Genomic DNA, 22698 nt, shown 5'->3' on the forward strand with positions numbered 1-22698 from the left:
ATACAAATATTGTTATTTTCATCCATATTGTTTTGCGACATCAATACAATCAACATGCTGTGGATTGAACACTTCAATCTTTTTCAAAGCGGACATTTCGGATAGTTCCTCTACCGTGTCTAATACCTGATAGACGAAATCATAAACGGTCGTGGAAATGCATCTACGGTCAGTCGCGGTCGTGTTGGATGTACCCCCGGCACAAAATAAGCCAATTTGATTTTGCGCTCCCCGTCCCGGCTCTGCTCTGTAATGAGTCGCATGTATTCCAGCCCAAATTGCCGGTCATCCCTAATTCGCCGCTTCCGATCTCAGCAGCAACAAGATTAAAAGTGAGCAAAGCGTGATGGGAAGCCGGGCCGGGCGACCTTGGCAGCTCCCGTCGGCACAGGATTAGGAGGGCGGGGCGCTGAAGTAGGCCAGCGAAAAAAATATGGACAGCAGACTCTGAAAGACGGACGGACCCGGACACATTTCATCAGGGCGTCGTTATGCGCTAATCCTGCAACCCGTGCTGGCGGCGTGTGTGTTAAACGGGATAATTATTGGCTGGGGACACTTGTGGATGTTGTTTTCCACCTCAAGGCAGCATCCCAGGAGCTCTAATGTGCAAAGTCTTGTCAGTATTTGGGAGACTTTTCATGTGAAACCATTTTCTGTGCTTTTTCAACTCTCGGGATCCCTTTGCAGTTGTGAAGAAATACTTTTCTTGTTGACTTACTGTAAGTCCCTCGATGTGCGAACAGGTCTCCTTTGCCTTGCGACATGGTGAAGCAGCATGCGGTTCGCCACCCAAAGGTTATTTGGAACATCGTGATCACGAGACGTTCAGCCCGGGCGTGACGGCGGCCGCCGTGCGAGTCGGTAGAAATTGCGTACCGCATTCCGTGCTCTCCCCTGTAAAATTTCGCCAGTTTGTTGCGGAGACGGACAACTCTTGGGTGCTTCACTCGAAAAACAGTTGGGTTAAAAATAACACAATTTGGGGTCAAAAATGGACCGATGCGCTACTTGGGTCGATTTGACACAACTTTCTGGGTTTTTATTCCAGAAAACAACTCCAAAAATCGGTAGTTTTGTACAAAACAACGCAAGAATGTGGTTCAAATCAATTAGCGGATCGGCCCATATTCTACCCAGAATTGCGTTATTTTGAACCCAACTGTTTTGAGAGTGTTCGCAATGTTGATTGCACCGATGTGTGAAATATCGCCCACAACGGCACGGAACTAAAATGTCGCTTCTTTGGCTGTGCGCGATTGGTGAGCCTGCTGTTTAGAGAGTCGGCCTTTGCTGGACGAGGTTAAAGGGCGTCATGTTACGGATGATGGGAGCCCGCATCGAATTTCACATATCTGTTCATGGGGGGGGCTTTCATGTCCGATTCCAAGCTGCGACATTTGAGCTCAAGTCTAAGCATTATGCTGGCAGAGAGCTTGACGGGTAAAGATGTTCTCAGCCTCGTCCGTAACACAACTCCTGCTATGGCTTTTTTGTCCGCCTGCCAGCCAGTCTCGCGCCCTTCAAATTGCCTTCTCCTACATTTCACCTTGCACCTCCCCATGCATCTTCACCCCCCCCCCCCCCGCCCCTCAATTTCACCACCTCACTCTGGCTGGATGCTGACCAGCACCATCAAAGTCTTCATATTGACTGATCCCGGAATCATGGATTTTTTTTTTTTTTTTTTTTTTTTTTGTACAGTAGATGGTGGCAAGTCCAAATTTACAGCTGTGTGCCTTCCACGCAGCACCGAGGTCTTCCGGAAGAGATGCAGCGTAAATCAGAGTACGAAGCAAAAAATGTTGACGAGGTCATTTTGTACTTGACGAAAAGAATATTGTTCAAGGATGGCGTTCAACGAGACTATGATGACAGTTTTGAGTCATTGAATTTTAGTAGTTGAATAAATACTACGTTTTGAAATCATGGTTTTAATAACTGTGATTTTTGAATCTCAATCCAAATAATAGTGATTTTTTTTTTTTTTTTTTTTTTTTTTTTCGCTCATCGTCTAGCTGTGGCTGTGTGACCGACTGCCGTACAGCTTCTCCGTGCTAAACCGCAGTCACGGAACTGGAAAAAAAAAAAAAAAAACCCAACTGCGAGGGGGCAATTTTGCTACGCGGCTTCATTGTCAATCGGCGAGCCGTGGGCAAGGCATTGCTATGCTTGTTTAAACTCGAAAAGCCTCAGCTGTGAAATGCCGATAGCCTCACGTCTGTCCGGATGACACCAGAAATGGAATGGAAAAAAGGAAGCGTATTTATAGTGACTTTTGGGACACCCCCGTATGTACTTCTTGCGACATGTTTGTTGGTGCGTTGTGAGATTGGTCTAATATAAAATAAATGACTTGGCTCAGGGTGGGGAAACACTGATCAAGAAAACAGATGCCGGCAATGTAATTCCGTCCTACCGAGTTGTGAGTGAATAATCGTTTTGGCGGTAGTAAATTGATGGCGTGGTGTTTTCTTGGCCTCATCCCTGCCTTGCCTTCCTGTCTGTCCGTCGGTTTGACTTGACGATGGCTGTCGGCCGATCGCCGGTTGTCACCGCGCGAAATAGTCTGCCGGCCTCGTTTAACGGAGGCCCCCGCCCCCCCCCCCCCCCGCCCCCACACCTGGGACCTTCAGCGATTCCATCAGTGCCGCTTTATTACACGCGCGCAACTTTCTCCACCTCGCCGCCGCGGAGCCATGAATTATGGATGGATGCCACTCGGGCAGCGCGGCGAGCGAGCGAGCGAGCGACGCCACAGGATTACTTTCAATTTGCGCACGGCTACGCACGCTCCCTCGGCGAACTTTCCGGGGCCCGCTCCCTCGCGGGACCTCTGGCGGTCTTATTTAGATTAGCGCCTGAAACTTGACGCTAGGCAATCATATAAGAGGGTTGAGGAAGGAATTACCGAGGAACTGAGTGTGTGAAGTCAGAACAGACGCGCGGTTCTTCTTCTAAACAATGCTCAGGCGCTGGTAGGAATCCGTTCGTTCATTTTCAACACGGCTGTTCAGGATCGCTTAGCTCGATCGACCTTTTTTGTTTGACGTGTGTGGGATGGGTTTCCGTGAGATTTTCCGACGTAAATGTGCGCCTCGGGTCAACAAAGGTTTGGAAACACTATTGAAGAAAAGTCGAAACAACTTTACTGTGATATTTTTGTCCAGATGTGGCGAGTGTTTCGCACGCCGTCGTGTGGATGAATGAGCAGAAGTGTTGCTTCTCTTCTGAAAGTGGAAGTCAACCCAAACATATTTTTTTCAAGAATATGTCCGCAGCGGGCCCACTAGTTGAAACAGGGCATTCTGATTAATTTTGCGTTTGTGGAATAAGTTTAATGCACTCATTTTTAGCCATGTCTGGGGGCGGCCATTTTGTCTTTTGTCCACTTAAAATGACATCGCAACTGTTCACAACAATCAATCACGGCTGACCTGTTTTCTAAATCTGAGCCGTGATTGGTCGTTGTGAGCAGTTGCGATGTCATTTTCAGTCGACAGAAGACAAAATGGCCGCCCCCGGAGATGGCTAAAAACGATTAACACTAGTTCCAATTTATCAGAATGCCCTGTTTCAACTAGTGGGCTTGCATAGAACATTGAACTTGAACAAAAAATGTTTGCGTTGACTTTCCACTTAAAGCCTTGTTTAGCCCGCTTTTATTTTGGGATGTTTCAACTTGCCGTTCGTTGAGCGTTTTGAGTCCCATCTGTTTGTGCTGTTTGGCCATAGAAAACTCAAGAGTCCTGATGCATCGCAGAACGCTACATTAGCTTCTCGTGCTAGCCTCTACCAAACTGCTGGCCACTTGTGATCCGGTGCCGCGTATGTTTGAACACATCACGTTGGTGGATGATTTGATTTCATAATCATTTTGAACATGAAAAATGAATTGTGTTGACGGCCTTTCACGCTGCACTTATTAGCAGGAAACGGCATGTCGTCAACGAACCTGTTCATTGTGCAGGTGGCTCACACTGACTGGGCAGCTTCTGCAGTTCCAATTTTACCTTCACGTGTTCGGCTAATTCAGCTTTTATGATGGCAACAGTTGGACTCTGGAATGAATTCCTCCCACGTCAAGGAACAAATTGTGCCTGCGCTGTATTTCTTTCAGAAGCAAGAGAAAGTTGCCCTGTCTTGCGCCATTGTTGTCCCTTGATAACTGCTTCTAATTGGCAGCCGCTTAGTTACAGGCAGCCAGAGGAAAGTAGAAAAGGACAAGCATGGTGTTAATAAAGCCAACTAGAAAGGACAGCGAGCGCCTGCAGGCCTCAAGAAGGATTAGAGCGCGCTCTCGGGCTTATGATGCTCAACCTTGAGTGTGCGGAAAGGACAAGAAAGGAGTGAGGATGCCAGCTGATGTTGTTGACATTGTGTGTGACCAAGACCATTTTCATAAACAGCTTCCCTGCAAGTCGAGTGCAAATCGCGACTGTGTGTGTGGGTTTTAAATGACTGTAAACTATTTTGTACAACTTTGTTGGTGATCACGAGGTGGCTTGAGAAACAAAGATATACGAACATCCGAAAGGCTTTACACACTGGCTCCCGGTCAGCTGTCGAATCGATTTTTTTAAATTCTGCTACGGGTCTATAAATCAGGGAAGAGTTCGTCCTGAATACATCGAGGAAATGCGTATTGAATTGAAACCGAGGAGGGCTCTGAGGTCTGCAAACTTTGGTCAGTTGGAGCCCAGGTTTCAAAGCAAACACGGTGAAGCGGCATTTCGATGTTTTGCTGCGCAAAAATGGGATAAGCTGCCAGCAGAAGTGAAGGCAGCCCCAAGATAAGATAAGATAAGAATGCCTTTATTGATCCCACAGTGGGGAAATTTTCGTTGTTACAGTAGCAAAGATATAGGTCACACAGGGGCGGCGGCATAATGTGGCCATTAATGTATAACATTGACGGCAAACATTTAGAATCAAACCTATGTAGATATACGCAGTAACATGTGTATATACACATGTGTATACACACCAACCTACATCTACATAAAAAATATGAGGAACACTCATTTCGGCCTGTACATAGTACAGAGGAAAAAATACTCTTAAGTGACAGTGCTGCAGTGCTGTAGTGAAGTATGAATGCTTTTAAATCCAGGTAAAAAAAAAAAACATTTCTTTGATTCAAGTACAGTGATACTTCTACTTACGAAAATAATTGGTTCTAGAAGACATTTCTTAAGTAGAAAATGTTGTAAGTAGAGACGCGCTTTCCATGTAAATGCCCTAATCCGTTCCAAGCCCCCCAATATTCAGACATAAATGTTTTATAAAGCATAAAAATGTTACAATTAGAGTATTGCACAATAAATGAGAGTTGTGCATAGTGTAAAAAAAAACAAAGAATAGAGTATAAAGAATAAAAATGATGGTCGTTTAACTTTTAATTGCTGTCCTCATCGCTTTTTAGTTCATGTTCTCTTTTTCAAAATCAATTTCACTACTAGCTACTTTTTATTTCTTTCCTTTGCTTTTGAATGTCTCTCAAATCTTTTGTTTGTAAATGCGTTTAAATGTTATCAGCGCATGTTCTTTTAGTCATTTTGAGTAGCCAAGTTTGTTCTCTTGGCCTTTGAATGTCTTCAGCGGCTGTGTTTGTAAATGCTTTTAGAAGTTGTGCGAAGCGCACTGAGTTGTCTTGAGTACGAAATGCCCTCGATAAAGATAACGTTGCCTTTGCCTTGCCTTAGCTGCTCCACTCACCTCTGCCAGCGGGTATGTTGCGTCCATTTTGTGCGCGTCCATTTTTTTAACAGGTAAATGTTACCTATGATGAAGGAGCGGACTTTTAATTCCTCTTAGTCAGCTCACTGAAATCTCTCACGTCTCCCGGGGGGGTCTTAAAATAAAAACTCCCGCCACAATTAAATCCACCGGCCGTGTAATAGTCCTCAGTCGATGGGGCGTTGTAGTGTATTAGTGCTACAAACGGGGACGCTGATAAAAGTCAGCTGTGTGAGGTCATCCTGGACGACGACGACGCAGAGTGCAAAAGGTTTCTGTGTGTCCTTGGTGTCAGCGTGTGTTACGCTGACGCCCGGCGCTCCTTCAGCGAAGCGCCGTCGAGCTTTGTCTCGCGCTCGCCCCGCGCCCGCCTCGCCTCCTTCGTGTTAACTCGCAGTGACTTTGCTCGGAGCGACGGGGTTCTATAGGAACGTTTGCACCCGATGTTGATGTAGTCAATAATGTCTGCTAAAAGGAATACAGTGATGCTTCGAAACACTCCTTTCTGCTATGTACAATCTCTTCCTGCAGGAAAAAAAATGACCGACAGTTCACGGCGTTCCCCAGTCATGTAAATATTTCTCTTTTTTTTTTTTTTTTTTTTTTTTTTTTTTTTTTTTTTTCAAGGGAATAATCTAACATTGTCAGACATTTGCGGATCGATCCGTCACCGGTGTTTTGGGTGATCTCATTTCAATTTGGGGCAGTGTGTTCCAGCAGTTAACTCATTCACTGCCAGGCCTTTTCAGACCCTCTTTTACCAGGAAGTTTGAAAAAAAATTGAAAAAAAATCGAAATAAATTCCTGGGATTGAATGGCTGGACTGTGAAAAGACGAACAGATACGTCAATGGCATTGAATGAGTTCATTTTTCCAAATGATGGCCTGATCATTATCATATTGAAAGCTCGAATGTTTGTTTACGTGGCGTTGTTGTTGTGTTTACATTATTGAACCGGCGCTGGTCGGAGGCTTTAGCGCAACAGTTGCCTCCAATTAAAAATTCATGGCCGCTTGTCAGGACACGTTGGTAGTCACCCCTTTGTGTCCTCTGGTTTCACTCTCGTGCGTTGCGTATTGGACACCGGAGTCATTTCGAGGATCCATTATAATAATGAAAAGGCCACTTGGGACCTTTAGGTGCGCTGTTTCATATTCATCTATTTACAATGCCCCAATCAGTCGGGTTCTTAATATGAAAATAACCATAGGATGGGAAACCAATTACTGTCAGGAAAACTGCATCGTAATTTTTCTGCCATTCGTCACACTGCCTGACACTGCACGGCTTTACCCGCTAACGGAGCTTCCCCATCGGCAAAAGGAGGTACAACAAGGTACTATTCGTAGTATAACAAACACGTTAATGTTTGCTCACCCTTGTTGATGGCTCTTGGCGCCTCCCCACCGCGGTATTGTTTGATTCATTGATGGAATATATAAACACATGAAAATGATTAAAATAAAAAAATAAATTAAAAAAAAAAGTAAACACAACATTGCCATTAACTTCAAGGGGAAAAAAAGGGCGGCTCATTTCCACACAATACCACACAATCGTCCATTTTCCATCCCCGCCATTTCCAAGCAGGAAGGCAAAGACGTAGTCGGCTTTAATACCAGTCAGTTTGTGATCGTGTGTGTGTGTGCGCGCGCGCGCGTGTGTGTGTATGTAGTCTTGTCAGTGGCCTACAGGGCCTCGCAGATTGATGGACACAGGCAATAGCTTCCCTCCACGCAAAGGACTACTGTGTTCCTCTCAGGGATTCGTCAGCACATAACACGCACACGCACACGCACGCACACCCAGCACAGTAGTCGTGGAGTGTGGCGACGAGTGGGCATGCGAGAGCGCAGTGTGAGAGCGGCCATTTGAAGAGCCCCAGAACGTGTTGCGCCTCGGCCTCGGAGCCTTTTTTTTTTTTTTTTTTTTTCCTCTCGCCAACACCTACGCACACTCCCGAGTAGGCTTCCCGCTCATTTGTCAGCCGCGTCGTGCACCTGCAGCGTCGTTCGCAGCCCGGCACTCTCATCAGACCCTCGAGCGAGCGCTATGCACTCGCTGGCCAAATAGCGCGGTCCAATCTGGGAGTTTATTTGACTCTACAGTGCCAATGTGGACGGAAAATGCGTCGTGTGTGTGACGGAGAAACCCAAGCCGAGCATCACGCGCCACATTAGGTACACGCGCGCGATCCGGAAGAAGAGCTGGAGCTTTCCTGACTCATTAAATATTACACATTATGTATTTTTTTTTTCTAAGACAAGTAAATCTTTTAAAACCACTACAGCCTGAAATGTACGTTATGAATTATTAACCATAATGTTGGTGGGTTCAACTCTTTCAAGAGCAGCAGGCCTGTCTAAAAATGCCTATTTTGGTAGATTGCTTCCCCCCCCCCATGTAATAAAATATTTCATTTGCTCATGAGGAACTAAAATGGAATTTGTATGCCTTGGATTGTTTTTGCAGTGTCGCATTAAAAACAAAAGAAAAAATGTCCCATTTCAAACGCAATTTGTTCATAGTTGTTACGGTAACCTACGAGGGCGCCCGTCTTCGGAAATAAGTCGTTGTAAATATAAACTTGCTGTCTATAGTTTTAGACATAACAATCCAAATAAGACTGGTCAACAGCACATTTTTATCAGATATTGCTTTATTTGTCCCTAAATGTATATATTTTTTTCAAATCTACTTTTTTTTCAGGTTTTTGACATACTTTCGACAACGTTTTTGTTAAGTTTGACCTATAAGCGCTTGCGCAATGCGGATTTTACCATGTGATTTATAGTTATAACGTTTCCGAAATAAAATCGCCCTTAATTCAAAGTATATTGCGTATAATTACGTTATTATTGTTATGAAAACCAGATGTGCGCGAGAAAAAAAATGGGCAGATTCGGAATCAGCGCACATAATGCAGCTACAAAACATCTCTGATTCCCTTCCCCCCTCCCCCCCAAAAAAAAAAATTCGTCAAAATGCGTGGAACAGCGTAATTTACAACATAGTGCAGTATCGTAAAGAGTCATATTTCATGTCAACAATTCAGCCTGAAATATTGTTTCAGTTGGGCGGGGGGGGGGGGGGGTCTTGTTTTTGTTGTTGTTGTTGTTTCCTTGCCAGAAAAATAGAAATCAGATAACAATTCCCGCTTGTGTGACTTGACTCTGCTGTGGATGGGCAGTGTGTGTGTGTGCCAATTCCCAGCACAAGGACGTGTTTGGTGTCCCATTTAGCATAGGTGCCCCCCCCCCCCCTTTTCCCCCCCTTGTCAAACACAAACCGCCGATAATGGCGAGGATCTGCCGAGGACTGTGTTTGAGCCGAATGTGTTCACTTGTATGCAGAGGATGTGGAGGCTGGAGCACATGTTGAGATGCAAATAAATGATGCGCTGTGGGTGGAGGCAGGAAAGGCGAACCCCCCCCCCCCACCCCCCACCCCTCCCTGCCCCTTCACTTTGACTGCCCACTCGACTGTCTAAACGTGTCTCTCTGTTGCTGTTCAAGTCGTACTTGAAGGATACTCCTCCCTCCCTCCCTCCCTCTCAGTCTCTCTCAATCCTTCAGTGCAAGCGTTTGAATGGTGATGGCGGCTGCGGTTAAAAAAAAAAAAAAAAAAGGGCCACTTTGCCATCTGGATTGGGATGCGAAAAGTCATGGATGGTTTGTCATTTAAAAAAAAAAAATCTGAAACCTCACCCGTTTTGCAGGGAAGGTAAATCAGCCTGATCATTCGGCAGTCGGCGCCGATGCTGAGGCTGTATGCTAATGAGCGCGCTGCTCATTTGAATACTGTATGGCGGTCAAAAGGACACTTTGATGAAGGCTGTAAAAATGTACGGTCTAATTACACCCTGCGATGACATCCCAGTTAACCGTCTTTCTTTTTTCAATTTTTTTTTTATTAGTCTTTCAAATACGCAAGCAGCCGCAAGGCAGATTCACAATATGATAAGATCCCGTCGATAGATCTCGATTGGCTCGACTGGCAAACTACACACAGGGTGGCCGGAAGCTGAGATTCAAACACCGAACTGTGAAACAAACACGCAAACCACAATCTGGATCGTTTTCGATTCTCATCAGTGGTATTGATCCGATACGATTCTCGATACACGGGTTACGATATAATTGAAGGATGGAAGGATTTTAAAACGTAACGGTACGGTTCCATCCATTGGAATTACGATTCAATTCGATACAAGGATGTCACGATTTGATTCAGTTCATCCGAATCCAAGCCGATCTTTCCGACTCAAAATCGTTTTTTGTTGCAAGCCTAGGTGTCAAACAAAACCAAGCGTTGTTATTTTCTGGTTGTTGTTCTAACTTTGTTTTGGTTCAGCTCTCGTGTTGGCTCACATTCGACGGCGCAGGCCTCCCTAATATTGTGGTCGGTGAGGCGAAGTACAGCTGGGAGGGAATTCAGTTCAATTCACATAATAGCCCTGAAAATGTGTGAAAAAGCCCACGCCGCCATCTGTCTGTCGCCACGGTTTTTTTGCGCGCACATGTTGCAGGTAAACAGCCCTAAAAGCAGCGAACAACGTGAGCTGCTAAAGTCAACTCTCTGCCGCTGCGCCTTTAAGCTGTTTGGCAAACACGACTGTGAAATGAGAGAGGGACAATATATAGAAGAGGGGAAAATCTGTGAAGAACAAATGAACAGCAGGTGGGCTGGCAGGTGGTCGGCGGCCAAGACGTTCAGGTGGTGACGGCGCACAGATGCAGGCGGGCTATGCGTGCGTGCGGGCGTGCGCATGTGCGCGAGATTGCACGGGGTGTGTGGCTAATTTGGAGTATGGGAGAGTGACAGTGATAGAGGAAGACACAGGGTGAGAGAGAGAGAGAGAGAGAGAGAGAGAGAGAGGCAATGTGTGTGTGGTGTCTATTATGTGAGAGTACTTGTGCATTTGTATGTGTTTTTTGACTGTGAGAGAGATTGTGGCGTGTCTGGATTGGAAAGCGAGAGAGTGATTATGTGTGTGTGTGTATTTGAGAGGAAGTGTCTGAATCTGATGTAAAATGTGTTTTTTATCATGTGAGTGTGTGTGTCTGGACTGAAACTGTTGTGTGTATTGAGGGAGAGAGAGTGAGAGAGACAGAGTGCGAATGAGAGAGTGAGAGTGAGTGAGACGGCGTGAGAGTGATTTTGTGCAATGAATGTCGGGTGTATTTTAGTGTACAGTTGGTGGCTGTGAGAGTGTGAGACAGTGAGGGATTGTGTGAGAGTGACTGTGTGCAGTGAAAATGGTGTGTATTGTAGTGTAAAGTTGGTGGTTGTGAGAGTGTGAGACAGTGAGAGAAATTATGAGAGAGAGGGATTCTGTGAGAGTGATTGTGTGCAGTGAAAGTGGTGTGTATTTTAGTGTAAAGTTGGTGGTTGTGAGAGTGTGAGGCACCGAGAGAGATTAGCTGGGAGAGGGATTGTGTGAGAGTGATTGTGTGCAGTGAAAGTGGTGTGTATTGTAGTGTAAAGTTGGTGGTTGTGAGAGTGTAAGACAGTGAGAGAAATTATGTGAGAGAGGGATACTGTGAGAGTGATTGTGTGCAGTGAAAGTGGTGTGTATTGTAGTGTAAAGTTGGTGGTTGTGAGAGTGTGAGACAGTGAGAGAGATTATGTGAGAGAGGGATTGTGTGAGAGTGATTGTGTGCAGTGCAAGTCGTATGTATTTTAGTGTAAAGTTGGTGTGTGTGTGTGTGTGTGTGAGAGAGAGAGATTGTGTGTAGCATCTGGGCTGGTATATGTTGTTTGAAGATGTGAGAGTGTTCAGTGGGGTACGTGGAGCCTGAGCGTGTATTTGTGTGAGGAAGTGGGAGTGATGGAGAGTGGAGTGCGCGTGTGTGTACACGTGAGTGTGAGAGTGGAGTGCCATAAGCTTCGCAAGTGTGGAATTGCGTGTGTGTGAGAGAGAAAGTGCGTGAGCGTAGCTCGGAGCGTGCGTTTGTGCTTGTGGCGCGAGACGGAGAGACAGAGAATGTGACTGTAATGGAAATGTAGCAGATGTACGGCTGCCACGCGGCGGGGACGCATGGTGAAGCAGCATGTGGCTCATTATCCAAGTTTATTTTGAACACCCGTTTCAAAGTAACTGGACTAATTGCCGTCTTATTTTCCCCTCAAAAGTGTCACCGCCGCAGCATAAAATGACATACGGCATTCTGTGATTGCGGCGTCGACGGTGAACAACGGGCGCGGGCGAGCACGTCGCCATGACAACATCGGTCGTATATAAAATAGCTGTCGATTCCTTTTTTTTTTTTTTCAAAAATAAATGTGTTTGTTCATTAGCTCTCAGACGTGGCAACACGCGGTGTTCTTCTTCAAACATGCGGACAGTCGGTGTTGTGTGCAGGTTGTCCTCGGGCACCGGGTCCCCCTGCGCCGCGCACCTCCCACACATGCCGTCTGACCCCACGCCGGGGTCGCTCAGCTCATTAATGAGCCACCGTTACCGCATATGCTCTTGGAAGACGACGGGGAAACCGGAGACATTTGATAAGCGTGGTGCAGTAGGGGAAAGGGGGGGGGGCACGGCATTGTGGGTAATGGGGCCTTTAGTTTCAGAGAAGCCCGCCATCATCAAAGTTCATCACGTTATTACAAGCAGGCGAATGTCAGACTCTTATTAGGCGGCCGAGATTTTGCTCCCAAAACAAATGTCGGCTGGCTGCCTCGCGTCGAAGCAAAGGTTAGATGAAGCAGAAGTAATAATACAGCGGGGGGGGGGGGGGGAAATATCGGAGAAAAAAATGTCACAGGTAATTATTGTGATGTTAGGACGGAATATGACCCGCGTTTGTCTCGCACATAATGATTTGCGCAAAAAATGGAAAGTCGGGAGGAAGTTATAAGATTTTACCGGCGTCACAGCTCGCTCTCGTCATCTTGCTGGTTTAGTTATAAATTTGTGATCCCAGCTGTTTTAGATTTTCTTTTTTCCGATTGGTCCACCTATCCGTCCCCGATGGACGCGGTTTGTGACGACTGCACTGACGGATGAAAACCCACTTTTGTCGCTTTTTAAAAGGTGTCCCGTCACTCGTCGGCGAAACGGGCGTCGGTCAATGACGGACGTGATGGACCGGTCCGTCACCCGCGCAGAATGCCCACCTCTGGTGTCCACTTTTGTTTTGTTGCCTTCCACGTGTCGAAGTAAATACGGTAAATATGTCCTCCATGGTAGTTTTAGCATGTCTCATACGGATGCCCTTAAAGCCAAAGTCAACCCAAACATATTTTTTTCAAGAATGTGATGATGTCAATGCACATTGCGCAATTAAATCCCCAACACAGTTTTCCGACGTAGAGCGTTGGATGAACTTGTTTTTTTTTTTTTTTGTCCCTCCATTTTACCGACGAGCTCCATGTACAAAACCACCGACGCTTTGGGCGTGTCACTCCGTCGCCGGAATTTGAGTGACCGCCGATGTAACCTAATGTGTCAACCGCTGCGTCCTCTGCTGGGACTGGGCCCCGGGCACCCTTTGACCAAGCTCTCTCATGTGGAAATGTGCTTATTAATAAGGCAGGCCGGGACTTTTTACAGGTTCGAAATTGGCATTATCGATTTCAGTTGAAAATAATTGAAAGAAAATGGAGCCCAAAAGCTGTGTGTTCCTCGAATGTCTATTCCGTTTGCCATTAGCTTCTTTTTGCTGTTCATGTCAAAGTGTCTCTTTTCAAAGTGTCTCTGCTGGTATTTTGGGAGGTAGGGTTGTACATATAAAAGGATGTGCAAATGTCAATGCACTGTCCAGAGGATATAAACGGAAGAGTTTAGTGCGCTAGCTGCGATCTATCAAGCCTGACACGCTTTGATCAGTGGCCTTTTGCCCTTTCGCTATTTTATTTGCAAGGCGTAAACGGCCGACATCACTCCTGTGCTCTGATAGGTCCGTTTGTGGGGTACCAAAGCGAGTGTTGCGATCGCTACATGTAATCAGGATTAAGATCAAATGTATGTGAGACGTTGAGGCCGACTTGGATAAAATGCAGATGGATACATTTGTCTGTGCAAAAGCCCGATTTCAGACTTGGATTGATTGTGACCTGAAATCGGTCTTTCGCCAGGTAAGATTAGCCAACATTCTTCTTTGTTTTTTTTTTTTTTTTGGCAATCATTCTTTTTCTTTGTATTTTCTGGCCATGTGAATGTCATGTGGCTCCATGCTGCCTCCTACAGGTCAGGCTTGGTACTACGATAGGCATCTGGTTTTGGAGGAGGAGACTTGCGATTGTCGGTGGAGATCTTGTGTGTGGTGTGCTGCGTCGGTCATATCAAGTGTTTTAAGCAGTTAAAGTGGCAAGTCAACCCATACGTGTTTTTTTTTTTTTCAAGAATTTCTTCTATGCAGGCCCACTAGTTGAAACGGGGTATTCTGATAAATATTGCGTTTGTGGAATAAGAGTTAATCCACCCGTTTTTAGCCATCTCTGGGGGCGGCCATTTTGTCTTCTGTCGACTGAAAATGACATCACAGCTGCTCACAACGACCATTCACGGCTCAGATTCAGAAAACTGGTCAGCCGTGATTGGTCGTTGTGAGCAGTTGCGATGTCATTTTCAGTCGACAGAAGTGACAAAATGGCCGCCCCCAGAGATGTCTAAAAATGAGTGCAATTTATATTCCACAAATGCAAAATGAATCAGAATGCCGTGTTTCAACTAGTGGGCCTGCTGGGAACATATTCTTGAAAAAAAAATATGTTTGGGTTGACTTCCTCATTAAAGAAAGAAACATAAAGACAAACTGAAACCAAAAAACATCAGCGCATCCAAGCATTTTTTTCCCCCACTGACTCCAGAAGGTAAATCCAAGTCATGTCCATGTAGTCCAAACGCCAAATGTTATTCTCCATGAACCCCAAAGTCGCCTGCTCACTCACAAACGTCCGGACAAACAAAACCCTAAAATAATGCACCGCAATGGCTCCCGTCCGTGCCTTGCATCATCTTGCGCAGACCAGGAACCGACATAAAGATCATGCTACGCGTGACCGGCTAACGAATAGAATCCTCCCCCGTCTCGTCTCCTCAGGTGTCGGGCCCGGAGATTGTAGCCCGGAGAGGACCAGGAGGAATCCCGGGGCGCCATGGGGGTCGGCCTCAGAGCGGACGTGGCTCGGCTCCCGCCCTTCTTCATCCTGGCCATGCTGATGGCGTGGCCCGGCCGGCCTCAAGCATGTCCTCAGCGCTGCGAGTGCGTCGCCAAGCTCAAGAGCGTCTCCTGCCACGGTAAGCGACTGTCTGCGCTGCCCGACGCGATCCCGCCGGACACCAAGATCCTGGACCTGAGCGCCAATAAGCTGCGGCGGGTGGAGCTGGGCGACCCGCTCCCCTTCCCCGACGTGGAGACGCTGGATCTGGCCGACAACATGATCGGCGTCCTGGAGGCAAATGCTTTTTCCAGTCTCCGCAGCCTGCGCTCGCTTTCGCTGCGGGGCAACCGATTGAAGCTGATCCCCACGGGGGCTTTCTCGCACCTTTCCAACCTGACCTCTCTGGACCTGAGCGGGAATAATCTTGTGATTCTTTTGGACTTCACTTTCCAAGACCTGAAGAATCTGAGGAAGCTGGAAGTGGGCGACAACGATCTGGTGTACATCTCCAACAAGGCCTTCGTGGGTCTGGCGGCGCTCGGGGAGTTGACCGTGGAGAGGTGCAACTTGACCTCCGTGTCCGGTCAGTCTTTGTCCTACCTTCACAGCCTGGTCACCCTGCGGCTCCGCTACCTCGGCATCTCGGCCTTGGAGGACCAGAACTTTCGCAAGCTGGCGAACCTGAGAGGTCTGGAGATGGATCACTGGCCCTATTTGGAATACGTCGGCCCTCACAGCCTGCAGGGTCTCAACTTGTCGTGGCTGAGCATCACGCACACCAACATCACCTCCGTGCCCACGTCGGCCCTGCGGAGTCTCTCCCACCTGACCAGCCTCAACTTGTCCTTCAACCCGATTTCGGTCCTGGAGTCCTGGTCCGTGCGGGACCTCCTGCGTCTGAAGGAGCTGCACCTGGTCGGCGCCCGGCTGGCCACGGTGCAGCCCTACGCCCTGGGCGGCCTGCGGCAAATCCGCCTGCTGAATCTGTCCGCCAACCACTTGGCGACTCTGGAGGAGGGCGCCTTCCAGTCGGTCAACACTCTGGAGACGCTGCGTTTGGACGGCAATCCGCTGGCCTGCGACTGCCGCTTGCTTTGGATCCTCCAGCGCAGGAAGACGTTGAATTTCGACGGCGCCTCCCCGGTGTGCGCCACGCCCTTGGAGGTGCAGGGGCGGGCTTTGGGCGCCTTCTCGGACTCGGCGCTCTTCGAGCACTTCACCTGCCAGAAGCCCAAAATCCGCAACAGGAAACTGCAGCAAATATCGGCCCGCGAGGGGCAGGCGGTGTCCTTCCTGTGCCGGGCGGAGGGCGAACCCACGCCGGCGATCTTCTGGATATCTCCGCAGCGGCGCCGCATCACTACCAAGAGCAGCGGCCGCTTGGCGGTCTCTAAGGAAGGCACCTTAGAAATCAGGTACGCCCAGGTGATGGACACCGGAACCTACATCTGCATTGCCAGTAACGCGGGAGGCAACGACACCTACTTTGCCACCCTCACCGTCAGCGGGCCGCCGCCGGACGCCGCCCTGGTGGCCAACCGCACCTACTACGCCGGGGACCTCAACGACACCAACCTGAACGACACCAGAGTTTTCCTCAAGTTCACGCTGGACCTGAAGACCATCCTCATCTCCACGGCGATGGGCTGCATCATGTTCCTCGGCGTGGTCCTCTTCTGTTTCATCCTGCTCTTCGTGTGGAGTCGCGGGAGAGGGCAGCACAAAAACAATTTCTCCGTCGAGTACTCTTTCAGGAAGGTGGACGGGCCCGCCGCCAGCGGAGGGCAGGGCGGCGCCCGCAAGTTCAACATGAAGATGATTTGATCCTCCTGGAGAGCTTCCCCCCCCCCTTTTTTTTTTTTCCTTAATTGCTACTTTGCTCATCCCTGACAGGAAATGAGGACAGCTGAAAGATGGCTGCCTCCCATGAGATCGCTCAAGATGCGAATGTTGAGCGAACGCAAGTCTCCCCCGATCCCCAACGCCGCACACGCGCACTTAATTGTACAGTGTTCTTTCCCTAATGCTGTCTTTAAATGTCAAGGACATTAATCAGTTGCTCTTTGTGCTGGCAACATTTCACACGTTGTTGTGACATTTCGGGAGGAAAACAGACTGGAGTCATGAGAAACTGTGAAGAAGGTGCAAATGTAACACGCGAGTGTGCTTTGATGAGGATTTCTCGCGGGGGAACGATGCGACGATGCGGACAACCTCTTAAGATGACTGGATTTTGCTTTTGGAGGACATAACGACGTAATGGTCAATGAATGGCAAGGATTTGACGTCTTTAAAATTATTTCCTCTTCCAAGTCACTTCCTGTATTTTGTTTTTAATGCTACCGCTCGGTTGGCACTCGGCCAAGCACACCGTTCGATTAAAGGCGCACGCGTCATGCTTGCTATTGTGCGGTCCACAAACAGTGTTTTAAAGAGACGGTACGTGGGAGGGCTGGGTCTACAAACAAGGCTTGTTTATAAAGGTGGAATGTGTCTTTTTTTTTTTCACAGTTCAAAACGGTTCCCAGGTATCTTCATGAAATTGTAGTTGGTTTAAAACACGCAAAGGATAGAGGATTACAGGAATCCTAACACTCTGTTTTGCGGGGGCGGTTCTGTCACCTGCAAAGGGCCTTTAAGGCTTTTGTTACCATGACGACCGGCAAGGAGCTAAAGCATGGTACGAAGCTAGCGACTGATCAGTGTTGCCTATTTATTTAGTGATTTTTTTTTTTTTTTTCCCAACCCTGTTTTTGATAAACGCCACAAATCTGTGGACTTTTTGTGGTGTTATTGGAGAATTCTGGAGACCGTCAAACTCGGTCCGGACTGCAAATGATGCTGCCTGCTCAAAGCCGCTAACGGCTACTTGAACCATATCCAATGGTGTGAGTTCGGCAAAGTTAAGTTATCAAAGTCATTCAGAGGATTGATCTTTAGTTTTAGTTTTGACTTGAAGCATTTTCATTCTTGTCCTGCCGAAATGACTCCAAGTCATCTTCAACTTACCTGAACAATAATGTACGTGCTTCTTATCAGAAGCTAACCTTGCTAGCTAACGCTAATCTTTGCATCCAACAAAACTCAACGCAGCTCTGCTTACCTTTTGGCATTTACATGACAACAGGGGCGTTGCAACCCACGGAAGATTGGCTTGTTCCTCATGATGGTCCCTCCGCACGATAATATTTCAGACCGACAGTCGCTTGGAAGTGCCTCTGGATCTTCACCCAGCCGATGTGATCATGTAATGGGGGCAGTTACGTAAATTCGCCCCGCCATGTTATGTAACGGCGCAGCATGGCTTGCTCACCGACTCATTTTCAAAAATAGGCCGAAAAAAAAGAATTGCTTGATTTGATTTGACACTTAACGGGCGGGAAGCCACTCCAGCCACATTACTATTTGTATACAAGCAATAAAATGCCATTTTCACATCACGTGTCCTCCCTAAGGCTCAAGCTTTATCTGTAAAACCGACCCTTAACGTATTGCCGAAAAGGCAATATCAGAAGGAATAAATGGGTTCCCATAGTTCCCATGGTGTATAAAATGTACTATAGCGTTTAGCATTCTTTTGCGTCCTCGTGGCTCGTTTGACACAACTGTTGTGCAATCACATTTGACCGTTCATCCAGCTGTCACCTTTTGTTGCAAAGCAGTGCCGTATCCCCTTCATTCCTCTCTCTCTTCGTCATCGAACTGATCACGCTCCCCCGAGCTCACAGAGAGCGTGACCTTGTGCGCTGGGACAAAGTGTTGTGATGAAAAGATGAACGAGAGCTCAGCGGGCCATAATCTTGTTGAGATGGGAATGGAGTTGCAAGAGAAAATTGCGGCAACTTTCCCAGAAACATTTCACTCAAAGGTTCAGCGAAGGAATATTCAACTTGGCATAGGAATGAATGGGAATTGACTTTCACACGTGAAGAACATGGAGTGAAATTAAAAAGTCTACACACCCCTGTTGAAATGCCAAGTTTTTGTGGTTATTTAGAGAAAATATTGAAATCAAGGGAAAGCGTTTCTAAACTTGCAAAACTCTTTTTTTTTTTCCTTTGGGAGAATGAAAGTGAAAATAAGTGAAATAACATGGGAGCAAAAGTGTGCAAATTGTCTTAGAATTGGGATGTGAAATGAAAAAAAAAAATCACATTTCCACTCATTAAATGGGAGTCAGCAACACCTGCCACCATTTAAAGTGCATCTGATTAACCCCAAAAACGGCATTTGACCAGGGGTGTGCAGACTTTTTGTATTCTCTGTGATAATGAACATTGACAAAGTTGAACGCATCAACAAGTGTATTTAGTATTTCCTTTTCCTTTTTAAATGTTTTTGGGGGGATGCTACCATAGAAAGATGCCTATGATGGCCGATTGCCAACAACCTTTTTAAATTTATAGACAAATCTGAAATGTACCCTTTTTAATCCCTAAAAAAAAAAAAAATCCCATTTATTCCCATGAATTCTTGTCGAAGAATCAATATTAGGATGCAAACACTGAACTGTTCAGGATTCCAGTTTTTAATCAAGGAAAATCAAATTTTAATAGGCTGATTAGTTTCCCCACTTTAGTGTAAGAGGAAGTCAACCTCAAGGCATCTCTCTCCATCTGGAGCTTTCCGTTGGCTCACCACGCTTTCGCTTCAATCCACACTCTGTTACTCTGCTGCCCTCTGCTGTATTCCATTGGTACAAGTTTGAAATTACAAGTGATTGCATTTTTTTTTCTTCATCTTTTGTTGAAACCATGATGTAAATATTGAAACCACTGCCATTGGAAATTGTGCTGCTATTTTTAATGGTGGTGTTTTATATATATTAAAATAAAAACAGAAAAGGGGAAGCAGAGTGTTCATAAAGCATGCGCTATGATGTCTTTTATTTTGTTTTATTGCAGCCATTTTTTTTAATCTTCATGACACCCGCAACACTGTGAGATGTGATTTCATTTGAAAAATTGTCTTGGGCCAGTTTTAATGAGTCCAACTGTACAAAAATGCTCATTTTAGATGTATTCGCCCAATTAGTTTATTTGCTGGGGAAAAAATATTAAATAAATGACATTTTGTGAACAGACCAAAACAATGATTCACCTTTGCATCATTTTCATTTAAGGAGGATACAATAGCTTGTCCTGTCTGTGGTAATCTATTCTACCCTCAAAAAAATAAAAATAAAAGGCGGACTGAAAGTAAAAATGTTTGACTTCATTTACACTATCTTCCCGGCGGCCACGGCAGTCCCTGTTTTCCAGAAACATCATGCGCCGTTTGGCCATTTTTCAGTATTCAAATCAAAACTATGGAAGCGTGGAACTGCCAATGTGGAGTAAAAAATTTTGGACTGGTGGTAACTTTGTTCGAACGTACTTCAGAGTACGTTTGGACGTATTTGTAGTCTAAATGCTACAAATGTAGCATTTTTCCCCTCAAAACGCCACGTGGTATTGACTTGCACATGCATTAGCATGTGGCCTACGTTATACCAACATGTCCAAAAATGAAGTACATTGTTCGTAATTTTCTAGTTTTATTATGTCTGCAGTGCGTGATTTACGTTAGGTATTTTTCACATGCCACGGGGTATGCATATGCAGAAGTCACCATCCTGTTGCATTATGGGAAACAATGCCAAACCAGGGAAAAAAGTGCATTGCGGACAAAAAATGAAAAGCAAAAACATTAAAAGGGAACTGAACCCAAACATATTTTTTTTCAAGAATATGTTCTATGCAGGCCCACTAGTTGAAACAACATTACTATTGCGTTTGTGGAATATGAGTGAAGCAGCATAATCTAGCCATCTCCGGGGGCGGCCATTTTGTCACTTCTGTCGACTGAAAATGACATCACAGTTACGCAGGGCTCAGATAACGACCAATCACAGCTCAGCTTCAGAAAACAGGTGAGCTGTGATTGGCGGTTGCCTGATCCTTGAGCAGTTGTGATCTCGTTTTCAGTCGACAGAAGTGACAAAATGGCCGCCCCCGGAGGTGGCTAAAAACAGGTTGATTTTGCTGCTTAACTTAAATACCACAATCACAATATTAATCAGAATGCCTTGTTTCAACTAGTGTCTTGGAAAAAAGAATATTTGGGTTGACTTCCACTTTAAAAACTACAAATAAACAATGTTTACTAGCTTATCGTTTGAACATTATTGGTGTAATACAGGCCAATGCTAAAAAAAAACAAAAACAGTTTTTATTTTTGATTTATTTATTAATTTTACCCGCAAATCAATACCCCGAGGCATTCTGGGGGAAAAAATGCTACATTTGCAGCATTTAGCCTACAATTATGTTCAACATATTTGTGAGTACGTTCGAACGCATTTTCCGATCCCAAACATTTTTCTCCTCACTTTCAATTCCACACTTGCATCGAAAACAAACTGTTTTGATCAAAGTTTCATCCTTTTTCACAGTGACAACAGCCAGAGCCCGACATCTTGCCACTGACATTAGTACTGCTGTCAGTGTCAGCCGAGGACAAGGCAATAGAGATTCAATGGAGACACAAAGTGGCGCTTTTCATCACAAAGACGTGAGTATTAATGCGGTTGACGCCCCCAGGACGGGCTTTGCCTTGAGGGCTTTAGGTTCCAACAGCTGTGGTCCCCGCGAGGACACGGTCTTGCCTCAACTTGTGGTGAATCTGGGTGGCAAGCGGTGCAGGTTGGGCTCTCCTGCTCTGCCCCCTGGACCGCCTGATTTGGAGGTGGCGGTTTGAGGAGGGACGCTACAGGAGAGGCTAAGAGCCGGTTGGGGTAAGTGGCTACCGGCGCGTACAAAAAGCCAGTCACGCTGTTGAAGGCATGCATGGGGATGACGAGGCCAGGGTGCGAGTAGTAGCCCTGGCGGTTGGCAGTGTAGGGGTCTTGGCTAGCCAAGAGTTGAGCACGCAGTCGGACGTTCTCCTCCCGGAGGGCCAGGATTTGGTGCTCCAGCATGAAGTCGTGCAGCCTCCTCTTGTCGCGGGAACGCTTGGCCGCCTCGTTGTTCTTGAGGCGCTTCTGCCAATAGAAGGCGTCCTTCTCGTCCTCGGGGGTGAACTTCCTCGTTCGCCGACGTCCTGGTTTTAGGACCACCTTGGCCATTTGCAACGCGGGGCTTGCAGGAAGTGACATGAATACACCTGAATTCAGGGCATTGTTAGGATTTGGGGTAAATAATAACAGTTTCATTTACACTACAGGTCACATTTATTTTTTTTCTAAATAATTAAAAAACATTTAATTAAAAGGTGATTTGTCGTATTAATTTGTCATAAATTAATTGGTTAATTAACCGCTAGCTTTTTTTTTTCAAAAAACAAGCCAAATTGTATTTGCTAGAATGAACAAAAAAACATACACTTTTGGAAATGAGACATTTACACTGTATATTCAAAAAGCAGCATGTCATTTTCAATAACCTCGTTAATATTCTTAAAACTCTTTAGATACGAATTTCATTGCAGGTGTACCAAAATAAAGTTTCCATTGAGTGTATGGAATCGCCTGACATACATACAGTATGTTTCATCATTAGAAATGATTGGAAAGGAAATTTAAATAAGTAAATCTATTTGGATTTGAAAAACAAAGTGGGGAAAAAATCACGAGTCATGCAAAATATATTCTTATACAATTTATTTAATTGTAATTGAATCTATGTAATTTAATTCATATAATAATCATACTAGAAAGTATTATTTCTGACTGTGACCTGTATTAGTGTTATTAGTATTTCCTTTTGCCATTTAAAATCTGCCATCAGAATCAGACAAATGATACTTTTTTTTTTTTTTATATATATTATAACTTGAAAAATATGTCACAGTCCAGTTCATACGACTTT

At 45.9% G+C, this 22698-nt stretch overlaps 1 protein-coding gene across 2 annotated transcripts in view; it reads left to right on the forward strand.

The window, feature by feature from the left end:
- lingo3a (leucine rich repeat and Ig domain containing 3a) overlaps positions 1-20029 on the forward strand; it is a 61128-nt gene extending 41099 nt beyond the window's left edge. For both annotated transcript variants that reach the window (XM_086048085.1, XM_086048086.1), the window contains one exon: positions 14791-20029. In XM_086048085.1, coding sequence (XP_085904211.1) covers positions 14846-16675 — 1830 coding nt within the window. In that variant the 5' untranslated portion in view covers positions 14791-14845 and the 3' untranslated portion in view covers positions 16676-20029. The remainder of the gene's footprint in view (positions 1-14790) is intronic.
- The last annotated feature ends 2669 nt before the right edge of the window (positions 20030-22698 follow it).

Source organism: Filicampus tigris, chromosome 12 (genome assembly GCF_054856515.1).
Source record: "Filicampus tigris isolate MCC_2025a chromosome 12, RoL_Ftig_1.0, whole genome shotgun sequence".
In the NCBI taxonomy this organism is placed as follows: Eukaryota; Metazoa; Chordata; class Actinopteri; order Syngnathiformes; family Syngnathidae; genus Filicampus; species Filicampus tigris.